This window comes from Mycteria americana, chromosome 6 (assembly GCF_035582795.1).
Source record: "Mycteria americana isolate JAX WOST 10 ecotype Jacksonville Zoo and Gardens chromosome 6, USCA_MyAme_1.0, whole genome shotgun sequence".
Lineage (NCBI taxonomy): Eukaryota > Metazoa > Chordata > Aves > Ciconiiformes > Ciconiidae > Mycteria > Mycteria americana.
Window position 1 is genome coordinate 40,967,649 of NC_134370.1, and position 16,030 is coordinate 40,983,678.

The 16,030-nt window shown below is 40.5% G+C and overlaps 1 protein-coding gene across 4 annotated transcripts in view; it reads left to right on the forward strand.

The window, feature by feature from the left end:
- PCDH15 (protocadherin related 15) overlaps positions 1-16,030 on the forward strand; it is a 388,852-nt gene that overhangs the window by 205,068 nt on the left and 167,754 nt on the right. For all 4 annotated transcript variants that reach the window (XM_075504147.1, XM_075504150.1, XM_075504148.1 and 1 more), the window contains exons 13-15: positions 2,481-2,674; positions 9,158-9,290; positions 15,065-15,144. In XM_075504147.1, coding sequence (XP_075360262.1) covers positions 2,481-2,674; positions 9,158-9,290; positions 15,065-15,144 — 407 coding nt within the window. The remainder of the gene's footprint in view (positions 1-2,480; positions 2,675-9,157; positions 9,291-15,064; positions 15,145-16,030) is intronic.

A 16,030-nucleotide genomic window follows, 5' to 3' on the forward strand; every position in this document is an offset into this window, starting at 1 on the left:
CTTGGTTTTGAGCAATTTTTTTACTTTTCATATGAAATTTCATATTTCACTGACCCTATATGCATAAAGAATGGAGATTATCCTTTAAAGCAGCTAGATCCCCAAGTTTTTCACATACTCCCCTTGGTGTTTAATGTTGTCTGCAAGTGTGATTAACTTGTATATTACAGCTTTGGGTTTTATTATTCATCTCCCTTGTTCTAATTGCAAGGTTTCATTTCTACTCTTCTAGTTCTTTAGCTATCAATGGGCAGAGGTGGTTTGAAAGTTCTAGGCAGTGCTCTGAAAGGCTGTGACCTGCTGAAGGTTGAGCATGATGCTATATTGATTAATAGATTACATAATATCCTAATGTAGCAGAGACTTGAATGAGTTCCTCTACCTGTCTGCACTGCTGTCAACTTTGAGAGTGTCACAGGGATGAGAAAAGGGTGTCTGGCAGGCAGACATTTAGCCTGCGGTATTGCCTGGCCCTGGCTGAGAATAACGTCTGTTGATCCTGCCGTCGGCTTCACAGTCATCGCTAAGATTTTGTGTCACTGTGTGTTACCCTTAAATCCTGGACTTGCAATCCTACATGCAATGCTGCCCACTGGCATGAGTGTTTGTGTCAAGAAAGCCAAAGCAGATAGGCCAGCAGAGACCTTCCAAGGAGCTACATGTCTATTCTTTTTTTTCATTCTCACTTTAGGAGCCCTGCAGGGAATCATTTCTGAGGCTGGGATTTCTTATTGCTTTGTACATCCTCAGGGGGGGCTCTGCTGCTGTACCTGCTGGTGCCCCTTGCCATTTCCCACCTCGAACTGCTCAGCTGCAGCTGGGAGCAGCAGGAGCCCGTTGTGCCATCGTTCCCTGTCATTTCCACTCCACTGCTGTTGGTACCGGATAGCTGGGTGCACAGGCAGCGCTACCACCGCCTGCTGCAGCTGTGGCCTCCTAGATGTTCAAGTACTGCTCGTACAGCTTTACGTCATCCCATGTGCTGTTTGAGGTGCTATACATTCCTACAAAGTTCAGAGCCAACAGAAACCAGTGTGTGTGTCAGCAAACTAACCCCTATGGGAAGAAGAAATTCACCTTAGAAAGTCCAGAGGTACTGGCATAGTTTTGGTGGTACTTTGGTGACTCAACCCTAAATGTAACAGAATGCTGTGCTCCTTTTTGTTTTCTGAACATGGTGGTAATTAAGATGCAATTTTAATCGTAGTAATACAGGTCAAGTGATAGGCACTGTGAGCAGTTTGCTGTGTGATTATACGTCATATGTAGAATAACTTGTGTTATTCTATATAGGTGTAAACGAAGAGGACAGGTGAAAAGGCTTAGCTAGGATGTGGGGCTGTCAACTGGCGTGACTGAGGCGTGGATGCATATTTCTGGCTGTGTGATGGCAGGGGTCTGATTTGAAATCTCAGATTGCTAGTTAATTGCTTTATGGTATGGCAGTCAGTCATTGGTACTTGACACTTAGCTAAAAGCAAACAAATATGACTACTGAGCTATATTTTCTGGCCCTGTGTGTAAATGTTTGATTTAGCATGGCATGCTACAGAAGTGGGATAAACCTGTTGCCTTTCCCAGGGGCAAGATAAGAACCCCTTCATTTCATTGGTAACAACTCATGTTCATCATTATAATTTGGGTCTAAAATATTAGGCCTTAGATTTTTCCCATGCTGAGAATCAAAATTGTACAATTATATAGAAGAAATGCTACATGTGAGAGTAATCACAGTCCCAGTAGAGAGACGGTGTAGAGGCCACAAAGTGCAGAGGTACATGCTCAGTTGCATTTATCATACGGCTCTGAGATCGCCCCCACAAGCACAGCCTTTCAGGTAGGTGGTGTCACGTTGTCATGTGAAACGGGCCCTGGCGTGTCAGTGATGTGCGTGGTTGTGCCTCCTACGTGTGTATCCATATGGGAATAGCTGCCATTTCCCTTCCGCTCAGCTTCCTTTACGGTACGTGCACACGTGAATAACACAAACATTGTTCTCCAGTTCCACACAACAAGGCTATGTAATGCAAGACCTGGATATTAGAATTTCTGGCAGTAACAAGGCTGTCACTTTGAAGATTGTAGAGAGGGATGGGAACTTCTGGTAATTAAATATGATCCTCTTGTTAGATTTGCAACACAGTAAGTATCTCCCCACCCCCTTTTATAGGAAGTGTTATAAATTCCAATCCACAGAGAGTAAACTTGGTCTTAATTAGTTTTCTTAATTCATATCTTAAAATAATTTGCTTGCGATCTTAGGTAAGCAGTTATTTTCTGCTTCATGATGTTTTTACACCTATTATCCTTCATTTAAACTGTATCTTTGTTGTACAGTAATCAGAAATTATGGCATATGTTACAAGTATTCAAGTTTTCCCTCATCTCTGCTTCTTCTATCCCTACTGAGTTGCCTTATAAAAAACTGCTGAACTACAACACTGAACCATGCATGCTGACATTCTGGTTTTGAATTGCAGCTCACTGCTGTAGATGCGGACGAGGGACCCAATGGACAGATAGCATATGAAATTTTGGCTGGGGATCAGGGAGACTTCATCATCAATGACCGAACAGGCCTTATCACCATTGCTCCAGGAGTTGTATTGTCAGTGGGGCAATCCTATGCTCTCACTGTCAAAGCATCTGATAGTGCTCCTCCTGCACAGAGAAGGTAATTCATCTTATAATGAAACTAATTTTTTAATCAGTGCTTAGCAGTGCGTAAGAAGTGTGGCACAGCCTTATGTCTATAACTCTGCACTGGAATACGATTCAATGTGTTCTTTTTGGTGTAAGGATCACATTTTGGGAAAGTGTCATATTGGAAGTCTTTCACTTTTTGTTCCTTATTTATGTTTTCCTTACAGGACACAGTTTTCATTTATTTCATTTGCTTGTGGTGGTCTATTTTTTAAAAGTTCACATGTTGTGCTGTCATTGTGCATGCCCATTTGTTATGAGAAATTGAAATTAAGGGATGTAAGGAAGAAAGCAACTGAGAAGGGAGGTGCTTTTGGTTCAGAATGCAGCTTGCTGTGATGCGGAAAGGATCAGAAATAGTCTGGCTGCTGAGCTGGAGGTATAGGGTGTGCAAGACCATCCAGACTTGGCATGCTGTGGACATACCTGACAAGCTGTGCCAGTGGTGAGCAGTGCTCCCGCTAAGATCTGAATTCTCACCAGCAGAATTATTTCTGTTCTCCACTAGCTGATAGAGAAGTGCAGCCTGCAAATTTAGTATGCATAGAATAGGATGCTCTCAAAAAGTAAAGATACCAAGTCCTGCTTCCATGAACGTGTGGGGGGGTGCATAAAAGTGGCTCTCACGTTCTGGGCCTGGTATTGATAATGTGATAACGTCATTGTCCAAAGAGGATGACAGAGAAGAAAAGTAGTTTCCAGCATTTAAATCTCCCACAACCTTTTCTCTTTTCCTCAGATGGGGAATGTAAGAAGGAAAGATAACACAAAAGTGGAATTTCAGTCATTGGCTTTTCTTCAGGACCCGCTGCTTTTATCATGTCTCCAAGAAAGCAGCTCATACTGTTCTGCACAGATTTTATAATTACGTTTTCCAGTCACTGAAGTATTCAGATTGTTAGACTGTTCATAAAACTAATATCTGGTAACACAGTCTTCTTGTTGAATTTTCTTCTCCTTTGCCTCTGTTCCTTGCTTTCGTGATAAGCCCTCTCTTAGGGTAGCTGATAGTAGGCTGTTAGTTGTGCCGAGGAGAAGATTGTGGACTATTATGCACTTACTTTTGTGTAGTACTAGCATAGTATTAAAGTGGAGGAGAAAAATCAATAGTGCCACTTCAGAGAGCTTCAGAATCCAGCCGCGTGGCCCCAACAACAGTAGCCCCTACAATGCAGCTTTGATTGCTGTCAGCTCCTTTTATGTTTGAGAAATCTTTATGTTATCTAAAAATGCATACTTTTGATGATGTATGTTGGGAGCGTGTGCTTCCTCCTCTGAAAATGTCTTTATTGCAATAACCTTCAAAAGTGGAAAAGCCCTCCTTTCTTGTCATTTCTGCTTGTCTCCCCTTTTATGGGATTACATGATGTAATTTGCTTCATAGCTTTTAATATGTGTTCAAAAAACCACTCCATCTAGGCAGTATTCCCGTAGCTGGGGTGGGTGGCCCTGGGGCCAGCCTGGCTTTGAGGTGTATACGCTTGAGGTGTATTTGGGGTCCAAAGCTGTTTTTTCTGTATCTGCAAAGGTTAAAAAATGAGGGGGAGGGCCACTGGAGCTTCAGCAAGGTGCCGTGGAGAAAGAACATGGACAACTCTTACTGTATGTTAATGGGCATTTGGATAAAAACATTTTGCTGCCTTCCTGATGTTCTTTCTGTAAGGCTGGAAAACCAGAAATGAGCTGGTGGTGCTTGAAGCAGCCTCCTATCATTTTATGCAGAGAAAAGCCAGGGAGAGCTCATGTGTGCTACAGCTCTGAGGTCTTTAAAACGGTCCTTTTGCATCTCCTTAATTCCTTCGTTCTGGCTGAGCGGTGGTTAGTACCTCGCAGTTGGGGTTGTATGAACTTCTTGCTCCTTCTAATGCAAAGTTGTCATGTTGTGTTAGGTGGTTCACGTTGCCTTGGTGGAGGCAGTAACCAGTATTTGAACCTCTAGGAATGGGCTAGGCCTAGCCAGCCATTATGTAGCTGTGCAGGCAGGAAGGTGTGTGCCCTGTAAAATAGGTAAGTAAAGGATTTTGATGTAATTTTAAATATTAAGGGTTTTTTTTCCCAAATCTGGGTTCTGCTGCAGGACATACTAGGCTACATGTAGTCATGTGTAAACTCGCTGGGTTTCAATTATCCCCTTGCTTATGCACAAAGCAAGACCAAACTACTAAACCTGGCTGAGGAACTGTAGCTCTGTAGCCTTTGTGAGGACAAATTTAAATTGAAATGCATTCTGTGTAGCTTTTTCGCATAGGATGGCACATTAAATCCTTGGCAGGTGACTGCGCATAAAACAAGATATTTTGTTGGGTATTATTAAAGTTTCTATCTATAGGAAGCATCATTAATGTCAGTTATTGAGGTATATTTAAGTACACTTATGTACTTTAAGTATATTTAAGTTTCTACAAAGTAAAAGTTTAAAGATGACATTTAGCTTTTTAGAACTGAAGTTATAGTTAAGCATATAGTGATTAGCAGTTTCTGTTACTGAAAAAAATGAGAACAACATTTGTAAAATCAAACAATTTCATTTCAGACCTTAGCCTTTTCACCATTGACCTCAGATTCCTGTACAGTGGAAGCATTTCACTTAGTGATAACAGCGATTTGCCAGATCAGGTCCAATCTAGAAAGTACTTGATCATGAGATTATTGAAATACATAGTGGAAAAGTACACTTTCTTTTTGACTTGCATATGTAGAGATTGTTTGGCCAAAGAAATATTGGTCCACATATATAAAAATATATTCATTATACACTTTATAATCTAGTTTTATGTGGAAAGCACACAGAGTTAAAGCAGAGACAGGGACGCAATCTCAGTGACTTGTCGACCATGCTTTCCTTGCATTGCCATTTAGCTGGAGTAGGGTAAAAGCTGTATTTCCATGCTTGTGCGAGTTTATGAGCACTATTCAGTTCCTGAGCTCTGTTCTGTTCTCAGTGTATTCACCTGTCCCTGCAGTGTTAGAACACCAACTGCAGTTGTTGGAAGGCTCAGCTCTGTCTCCTTTCCTTTCCCATGCCAAACTAGATTTTGCCAGCCACTTAAATGGGCTGTATATAACACACACAAAAACAATGGGTTAAAATTGCAAGGCACTAATCAAAAATGGATTGGATATGGAAAAAAAAGTAGCTGTTTAATATTATAGTGCTTTTAGTTTGCAGACTACTAGTGCTTTACTTTTGTGATCTTATCCTAAAGATTTGAAGATAATTTGCTTACTATTGTGGTGAACAGAAACTTTTTTTTTAGAGCTTGATAGACAATAAATCAGCTTGGGTATTATTAAGATGTAGCAGGATCAGGAAAAAAATGATACAGAACGATATATTTTTATTAAATACTCAGCAGTGGAAGAAAAATGCACACTAAACCACAACTATTTGGATGTGTATATCATACACAGAGAGGAGCTATCCCAAGAAAATATGCAGCCCCAGTGCTCAAGTGATATTTTGTCTGCTAATTCATTATGTCTGTTGTTGAGCATTTGGTGATGGTATTTTTTTTTACTCCAACAATGTAAGTGTGGAACATCAATTCAGAAAGATTAGTGGGATATGAGGAAGTATTTTTAAATAGACAAGAAGACAGGAAACTGACTGTAGTTCATAAGGAGGTAATCTACACTGAATGGTCAACTTTAGTTGTAATCGTCCGTCTTCCCCTGAATATGCTGGTTTTGTTTATATCCATTGAGTCAGTAATCTGCCAGTTCCGCTTCTTAAATGCCCAAGAATATGGCAGATGGGAAGGCTCTACCATTCACTGATGCATTTCGGTGCAAGTTATGCACTTGTTTAAAGTTTGATTAAATCAAATAAGGACCTGGGTATTATGTTCAAAGCAGTAAGATCCTCATCTCCTGTATTTGTAGAATCTGGCACTCGCTCCAGAGAGACACGGCTGTGGCAAGGCAGCATCTGCAGCATCGCTGACCACGGGGAGCTTGGGATTGCCCTGCACTAGCTGGTAGCCAGGGTTTTGGGGCACAGATGGATGTTTGCTAGGCTGTCACGACATGGCTGGCAGGGAGCAGTTGAACATTTAAGGCTCATTAGAGTCAACTTGTATATATTGTTAATAGGTGGTGGGTTGACCTTGGCCAGCTGCTAGATACCCTCCCAGCTGCTCTCTCACTTTCCTTCCTCAACAGGACAGGGAAGAAAATAAGGTGAGAAAGGTTGTGGGTTGAGATAGACAGGGAGGTCGCTTACCAGTTACCGTCAAAGGCAAAACAGACTCAACTTGGGGAAAATTAATTTCATGTATTGACAATTAAAATGGGTTTAGATGGTGAGAAATAAAGACAAAAACTAAAATGACAACTTCCTCCAACTCCCCTTTTTTCCCAGGCTCAACTTCACTCCTTCATTCCCAACTCCTGTACCTCTGAGCTGTGCAGGGGGTGGGGAATGGGGGTTACGGTCAGTCCATAACAGCTCCTTTCTCCTGTTTCTTCCTCCCCACACCTTTTCCTGCCCCACTGAGGTCTTCCCACAGGCTGCAGGGGAGTCTCTGCTCTGGTGCCTGGAGCACCTCCTTCTCCTCCTCTCCTCCTCCTCGGTGCTCGCAGGGCTGTTCCTCACACTTTTTTTCCTCAGTTTTCTCCTGTTTGGTGTTTTTCCCCTTTCTGAAATCTCTTCCCCCAGAGGCACCACCATCGGGGCTGTGGGGCTGTTGGAACTGGCTGTGCCCACCCTGAGGCAGCCCCAGCCTCTCCTCACAGAGACCTCTCAGCCTCGCTGCTGCCCCTGGGCAAGGGCACCCCGTGCAATACAACTGATGAGTGTGTCTGTCTCCTATTCGAAGCAGGCAGCAGTGAAGCAGCTCTCTGTATGTGCTCCAAGCTGGCCAAAATGTGTGGATGAGCTGTGAAAGGTGGGACACACCAGGCTGGGTTTAATCCCTTCCTCTTGGGCTGTGGAGTGTGGGCTGTGTGTGTGGATGTGACCCTGTAGGGATGGAGCTCCTTCTGTGGCAGTCACTTATGGGTGGGACTTGTCTTTCTGGACAGAGGCTTTCGTGGTTCATTATCTTGGAACGTGGTCAGACCTGCTGTGCGATACAGCCCCTAAAACGTAGCTAGCTATCACAGTGTTGCAGCAGTGGTCTGCCCAGCTCCAATCAGTGGCGCAGAGTTATTAAACCTGCTGGCAAAGGATCGTGGGAAGCATTTGTAACAGAGTGGTGACTGCGCTTGGTCAGAATCCTGTACAGCTAATGAAAAATACCAATCAGAGACGTGTCATTTTGGTATTTAATGAACTCTATCAGTTAACACAGAAGCTGTTTTCAACTAAAATATATCTGGCAATTTCTGGAAGGAGTCTCTAAAAATGCTCTGAGTTTGCTAGCCCTGCAAGAAGCAGCTCGCTGTGCATGCACATTTTTCTTCTCTCCCCCCTGCCCCCCCCCCCCCCAAAAAAAAGGGGGGGGGGGGCATCTCCCTTTGTCCTGAAGCGGTTTTGTTCCTTCAGCCCTAAAGCTTGAGATTTACCAACTTTGTCCAAGGGCTTATGGGGAGGAAATCTCCACCTGCAGTGTAACACTTGGTCTAATCGGGTCTTTGTTCTGGGGCAGGGGTACTGATTTAACATTCAGGAGAGAAGGCAGACAGGATAAATGAGCAAAGATGCAAGAGAAAGGTCACTTTAAGCCAAATTTTAAATCTCTTTCAATTTCAGGGAGACTTTTGGCTACCTTTATAATTTTGGCGCAGTGGAATAGCAAGTGTGTGTACAGCATGGTCTTTGTGTAGGGTCTGTAGTGGGTGTCAGTGTTTCCAGAAGAGCTTTCAACTTGCAAACTGGAATACTTTCTGCTGGACATTTGGGTTAGTTGGAGGGTTTGCCAGGTTTCCTTGGTGGGTTTTGTAAGTCTCCTGTATTGCTGTGGCTCACCAGTCTGAAGTGGGCTTGGGCTTATGTGCGTGAACCACAGTATTGATGCAGCCTATTACAGAGTTGTGTACGTCAGTCTTCTTCCAGCATTATTGTCTCTGTGAACATTTTCTGTTCTCTCTCTTCCAAAGAAAGGTAGCAAACCGAATGGTGGCAGGGATGTTCCAGGGGTGGATATTGTGCTTGGCAGGGGCAGTTACTATCTCAGAATGCCATCCTCTTCTAGAGGACACGGTATCACTGGGGGACTATGAGTATTCTTTTTATGTGGAGTGTGCACCGATATCTTTTTGTTTTGTTTTTCCAAGAACACTTGGGCTACTTCTAAATAAATTATTTAGCTTTTCTTCTGTTAATGTGCCAGCCTGCTTTATTTTTGATGCAGAATGAAAAATATGTCCTGAAGCTTTTAAAGGAGCAAAGGGAGGTTGTTAGAGCTAGAGAACACACAGTGTATAAAATGGACATTGTTGGTTGCCTTGTGTTTGTTGATTTATTGATTTTTGACTGGCTTTGACAACTTTTTTCCCTCTCCTCGCATTGCAGGAGCTCTATTACTACTGTTTATATTGAGGTCCTTCCACCCAACAACCAGAGCCCTCCCCGCTTTCCCCAGCTGATGTACAGCCTTGAAGTCAGCGAGGCCATGAGAACTGGAGCCGTTTTGTTAAACCTGCAGGTACAGATGCTTCCCTGTAAGCCTTTACCACGTTCCTTCTGTTTGTGTCCATGCCATGTAGAACCCAGTCCTCGCGTACAGGGGGAAAGGACAGTTTATAGGGATTGAAAATTATTTCATTGTAATAAATAGCCCCTTTTACATGGACCATATAGGAAAAGTGCTTATTTGGATATATCTGTAACTTCTTTTTTGTGTTAAATGTGCTAAAAGGTACTGTAGGCTGCATATGGGACTGAAGTATATTAGAAAAAATTTTTATGAATGGCTCAAAACTTGAAAGGCCTGTGATTTCGTATGTTAAAATCTCTCTATATATATGTTGCCAGCAAATCAGAGGAGCTCAGGACCTTCTGCACCTCATTCACATGGAATTTCAGCAAGATTTTTGCCACGCAGCCTTCTTTAGCCTGGTGTTTTTGAAAAGCATCTGAAGATACTTACTCCCCTTGGTGTATGTAACAACTGCTGTTAACAGGCTAACAAAAAGCAGAGGTCCCTGTACTGACCACCTGATAGAGCTCTGCAAGTGGAAGCAGTGAAAGTGCATTAGTCCAGTATTACTTATAAATAATGCTGCACTGACGTACTTTGCAGACCCAGGTTGCTTCTCTGTGTGCTGCTTCATGGTTAATATATCAGCTTTCTCCTAGCTTATTTACTGTTCCCTCAGCTTTTGCTGCATTGTGTTCTGTCCACGTCTTGAAAGCCAGCTGTGCAAAATAGGCAGATAAATTACAACTCTAGATGTTTTTTGGGGTGTTCAGGAACTTAATCTTATTATGAAATAATTATGGCCTCAAGTCTAAAGGAATAAACTCAGTACAGCATGCTCCCCTGAGCGTGGTTCCTGTAAACATCATAGCATCATTCAGACTTCATATAAAGCCATTCAGAGGAAGAAGATTGGAGATACCTGAGCTAAACAGAAACCGTAGAGAGCAATAGCCTTATCTGCTTTAAGTCTGTTGCACTCAGTGGAATTAGGTCAGTTCATATCAGCTGAAGTGTGTGGCTCTGTGTTTTGCACATTCAGTAAATGCATAGAAAAAGAATAATCTAAACCAAAGTGTGTGAAATAAAGGAACCTTGAGTCACTGATGCAGGTGAATGGGTAAATTTCTGTTAAATCATTTGCTGGTGAAATATTATTATGGATTGTTAAGCTGATATAGTCACCTGCACTGAGGGAGGATGACTCATTTAGCTCCGTGCTGAAAATTAACTTCTGGCATGTCTTTAATGCCTGCAGTGACTTCAGAATTGAAGAGCCATGCTATTCAGGAGCCTTCTCCTCACTGGTGGGGAGATGCATGGTTTTGGAAACCCCAAAGAGTAACGGGAGCCAGGAGCGTGCTGAGAAACAGAAACATTTGTGTTTACTTGACAGGTGCTGGAATATACAGCTGAAGGCCTGGGTGATCGTTGGGGGCAGAAAAACTATTAGTAGGTTTTAGTATTTAAGGATTTTATGCTATTTAAATGTGGCTAGAAAGTGAACCTCATTGTTGGAATAACCTGTCTGCTTTTATGTTTCACTAAACCCCAAACATTTCACCCAGGTTTTGTTTCCCTTTTCAAATGATCCTTGGTAATGTATGCTGAGTAAACCTGGGAGAGATAGCCTGTGCTAGGTAGGGCAGGAGAGATGCAAAATGGTCACGCCAGCTACTCTCCTCCTAGCCAGGATGCTGGTGAGCGTTTTGGTGATACAGCAGTGGCTGTTCTCTTGCTACATGCCCAAGATCCCCAGAAATGACCAGTTACTGTGTTTGGGAAAGAGTGAAATGCATCAGTTACTTTTAAGAGCTTTGGAAACACATAGAAAATGTTGTCTTCTACTTACTGTTACTGCAATGTAGATTTATTACTAGTATGCTATGCGTTACTTGAATTCTGCTAGATAATTTCTGTTTATGAAAACTACTTAATTGTTAAATCACAAATATGTTTGGCTTCATCTCTAGGGGCTTAGTCAAAGACTGTATCTCTTGTAGGGCTGGTGTTCCTGGACCTGAGATGGAGATGCATTGTCTTTACAGTGCTAGTTCAAATGCCTCGTTCTGCATTAATATGCCCATCAGTATTAAAGGACTTCTATTGTGTGGAGTATATTTCTGTCTTCATCTTTTTTTATTCCCTGTATAAAATTGGCCAGGACGTTTTAAATATTCATAAACTGAGTATTTAAGTTTATGAAATCTTGTGCTATCTTTTTCAGGCAAACAGAAAGTTACCAATTAGTTATCTTGGATTTTTGTGGAATTTAACAATAGCTTAAGGTATTGCCTGTGTTCCACAGATAATATGAAATATTACCTGACCTCGGATATTTAACAAGCGTTTCTGTGTGTAAATTTTCACACTGACTTTTTCTTTCATGAGTAGTCTTATCAATACATTAAGTGTTTTGGACTTAAAGTATGTTTTGGTTGATGCAGAAGGGTTAAGAGGTTGTGCTTTTATGAGTCTCTCTTAATAATCTTTTGTTAGTGTTGCATACATCATGAGGATTACAAAAACTGGGGAAGAGCGAGCAAGTTAGTCTAAATATTCCAGAGTTAGCAAATCTGAAGATCTGCAAAACGTCAGTGTCAATAGCAGTGCAAATGCAGCTGTTTTAAATTTGCCTATTAGGCTTTAAAATACATGTTCTAAAAATAAAATATACTTTCTCCTTTTCTGTTAAAATTTTTCATGCAGATGATGGAAGTTTATATTTTTTCTTATACTATTATTTATTTTATAACGTACCCAGTTGATTGTGACTGGTGTTTTAATTAACAACATTTGAGATTAAGTAAGGCAATATTAAATGATCTCCACAGTATTAATTTGTAAATAAACCTCAGAGTTTATTGTATGCCTGGGAGGCATTTCTTGCTTCATGTTCTGCCAGCCATTATTAATTAAAATATGCAAATAGTGTAATTTTTCTGTGAGTCTGCAAAACAAATAGGACTGTTATCACGGTCCAGTTATGTGCTGAACAAGGAAGCAACATGAAATCATTGTGTACAATTTATGAAGTCACTGTATACAATTGATCTGGAAAACAGTAGGTATAGATTGCTCTTTTCTCATGTGCAAGTCTTCAGTGTTTTTCTTATGTACATAATAACTTGCTGCTCTTTGGTTTTAAAGAAAACTGAAGTTTTTTAAAACAATGATAAACCTTTTCCCCCGATTTTTTTAAGTATGTTGATTGAAAGGTGTATTTCTTCGGACATAAGGAGAAAATTAAATGAACTAGAACCAGTCTTTTATCTTTTGTCTTTTCAAAAGTCTCCTGACTTGTTATGAATTAATGTAGGCCATAAACAAACCTCTGAGATACCCCTAAATGTGAAGTGAGGACAGGATCCCCTGCAGGTAAGGTGAAAAGAATACGAAGGACCACTAAAGATAGAAGCAACAATGTGATTCTGGTGATTTAGGATCTATGGTAGTCTTCAGAGATGCCAGCTAGTCATATTTTTTGCACCCAGTATTTGTATAGTTTCATATTCTTGGCTAACAAATTTTCACTTGTCTTTAACTGACCATTCATGTCTTCAACATAAGAACATTTGAATTCCACTCACACCTTCTAACATGCTGGCACCTCCTGTCACTTGGTGCCATCTGTGGATTTTATCAACAAATTTTCTATTCTGTCACTGATGTTGTTAATAAAAATACTGATCAGTATTAGAACAAATACACACACCTTTGCAGAATTTAGTCAATCCTAAATGCTATCCACTGCTGTCTAACCTCAGTTTTTATGATCAGTTTTATTCTTGCTTAATTCCATCTTCCATTTGGAGACCATGTTGTCTAAACTTGTTTGTGAAAATGTCACATAAGGCAGTGTGAAAAGCCTTACTATGGCTGAGATGCATTATTACATCCACAGCTTTTTCCCCTATTTATGAGACATGTTGTCCTGTTGTAAAAGAAGATTAGATTGCTTTGACATACCTTGTTCTTGAGAAATTTAGCTTTGTGTTATCCATCTCTGTATTGTCATCATAGGTACTTACGAATAATTTGATTATTTGTGGTTTTCTGGGAATTGAGCTCTATCTATTTGGTCTGTGATTTCCTGGCTCTTTCCTCTGTGAAAGATGCACCCTTGTGTTTGCCCTTCAGCATGTTTATCCTCTATGAGTTTTCAAAGAAAACTGCTAATGGCTTTGAGATTGCTTCAGCCCATGTTTTTATACACTAGGATGAATTTCATCAGGCTTTAATTTCAGCAGATGATTTAAAGATGCTCTGTTTATGTACATATTCTCTGCCTTATTCTTTCCCTACTCTCATCTGAGATTTTACCCCTTTGTTGCCACAGTTAATTTTGTTAGCTGCTTGATTGCAGCTGAAACGCAAGAAGTGTTAGCTCTTTGACCTTCTCAACATCATCCTTTCTGCTTTTATACTGTGGCAAGGTACCACGCTCCTCAAGTTTCCTCTGTAATTTAAACATTCCTTTGTAATCCTTTGTATTCTTTTCTGTTTCTATTACAGTTCTGCCTCGACTTTTTCTAACTTTGTCGCCATATAGTTGTGCTTGCTTTTTTTATACTGGTCCCCTTCATCTGATTTAGCCACTATTTACTATATGCTTCCTTTGGTTAAGGCAAGTTGGTCTCTTACTAGAGTCCCTGTTCTGCCTGCACACTGGAATAGTTTGTGCTTCTGTTCTTCATGTTGGAGTGTGGTGGTTGGTTTTTTCTTGTTTTTCTTTTTTTGTCTTAAGAATTGCTTTTTATATGGTCAGCCCAAAGATACACAGTTCTTGACTGTGGTCTACAGGAAATGCTTATGGAAAATAAATAAGAAAAAGGATGGTTGTTGAAGGATGAAAAACACAAAAATACTCTCTCCTTATCTTCTTTTTAGTTTTGACCTGTCTCCTGTTAAATCCTATCTGCCCTTCTTTGAACTTATTGGTTGGCCTTCTTGCAATTCTCGTAGCAGCGTTTTTACTGTTTTTCCTGTGATAACATGCTTAATCACTTCAGATTTTCAATGCTAAATAGTTGTAACTGTGAGACAGTTTGGTAGACGGTATTTTCTCTGAAAAGCACCTGATAGTCTTTTTGGGGAAAAGGTGTGTGTCAACTTGACAAAAAAAGTAGCAATTACACGGCTATTTTTGGAAATAGATTAGCCAAAGCTTAACTTCAAAAGTAGTTTACTCAACTTCTGAAAACCTGTTCTGTCATCTAGTAGGTGGAATATACTTGTTTTGGTGCTGTTAAGAGTCCTTCTTGAAGGTCTCATCCTGATCTTCATTCCCCAAAAAGCAAATTATGGTGGAGGGTGGGTGCTGCAATGTCTACACTGCTCAACAGAGCATCAGCAATAGGATTGGGGTTCTGGTAAACTAACAGAAAGAAGAATCTGGATAAGAAGTGAAAATGAAGAATAGGAGCAAAGGAAGCAAAACACTCAGTCTTAATTAGTCTGTAGCTGCACAAAAATAAAAGTAATTGAATAAAGCCTGAATTTCATACTTGTGATGCTGTGTGTTTATGTGTAGTAGCAATTTGAAAGTCTGTATTCAGGATGTTGTCTTTTCTTTGTAGGATAAGAATTCGAATGTGCTACAGCTTTATTTTAAGTAGCCTGTCTGTAATTACCACTGTTGCCTTAGAAGTAGAGAGGTTAGCATCATTCCTGTAGATAACTTTGATATAACTTCAGGGGTTAATTTTCCAGTTTATAAATTGAAGGAAAGAAAAGAAAGCTTTATAACTAACTTCATTTTATCCTCTTTTTTCCTAAAGGCTTTTGATAGAGAGGGTGACCCTATAAGATACCTCATTCAGAATGGAGATCCTCAACAAGTTTTTAATCTCTCTCAAAGGTAAGTGGAAAACCCTTAGAAAATAGACTTGTAACTTTTCAGTCAAGTGAATATGTGGGCTGAGAGCAAAAGAAAAGGCTTATAATCAGACATATTCAGCTGTTCTTTAGATTGGCGCTCAGACGTTAATGAGAGCTCTGTGAATGCTATTGCACTCTGGAATTTTTCACAGGGGACTGTTTTTGTTTATTTTAAACACTTTAGTAGGTAAAACTCTCTGAGGTGGAAACATTGTATTTAAAAGAGTGACCACGGATTAATTAAAGCCTTATACTTGTCAGCTCTTGAATAATGACAGGGACAATTTTTGCTTTAGTTTCCTGCCTTCAAGTGTTTTAGTCTGTAGTGGAAAGTCTTTTGAGCATTGTTTGAAAATCTCTGTTCCTTAAATTGAATATCAACTTAAATATAGTTAGGAAGAGAGGGTACATTATGAAATTATAAGCACCAGGTGGGTCTGTGCCTGTCCCACTGCTTCCTTCTTTATTTTACCCAAGCAGCTGTTATTTACTCTCCAAAGTATCTTTTTTCTTTGCAGGAAGAAGGGAGGGTGGTGAGCTGACTTCCTAAGGTAGATGATGGGATGGAAGTAACCTGGGGCTTATTTGTTCATGGTGCAGGTATAATTGCAAAAAATTGTTCTAATTCAGTGTGGGGGAGAGATTGTACTGAAACAGGTCTGTATATTCTGAGTAAGCTCTAGGTTACTCGCTGTGATAAATCTCCCATATATGGAGAATCAAATCACTTATGAAACAATGTGAAAAAAGCCTTAAAGATCCCCAGAGATGCTGATGCTGTTATCCACCAAGGTTTATGGGCCCTCTAATAATAGAGACTTGTCAGGCAAGGAAAGGGACAACTTACAGAGAGGAGACTGTTTCAT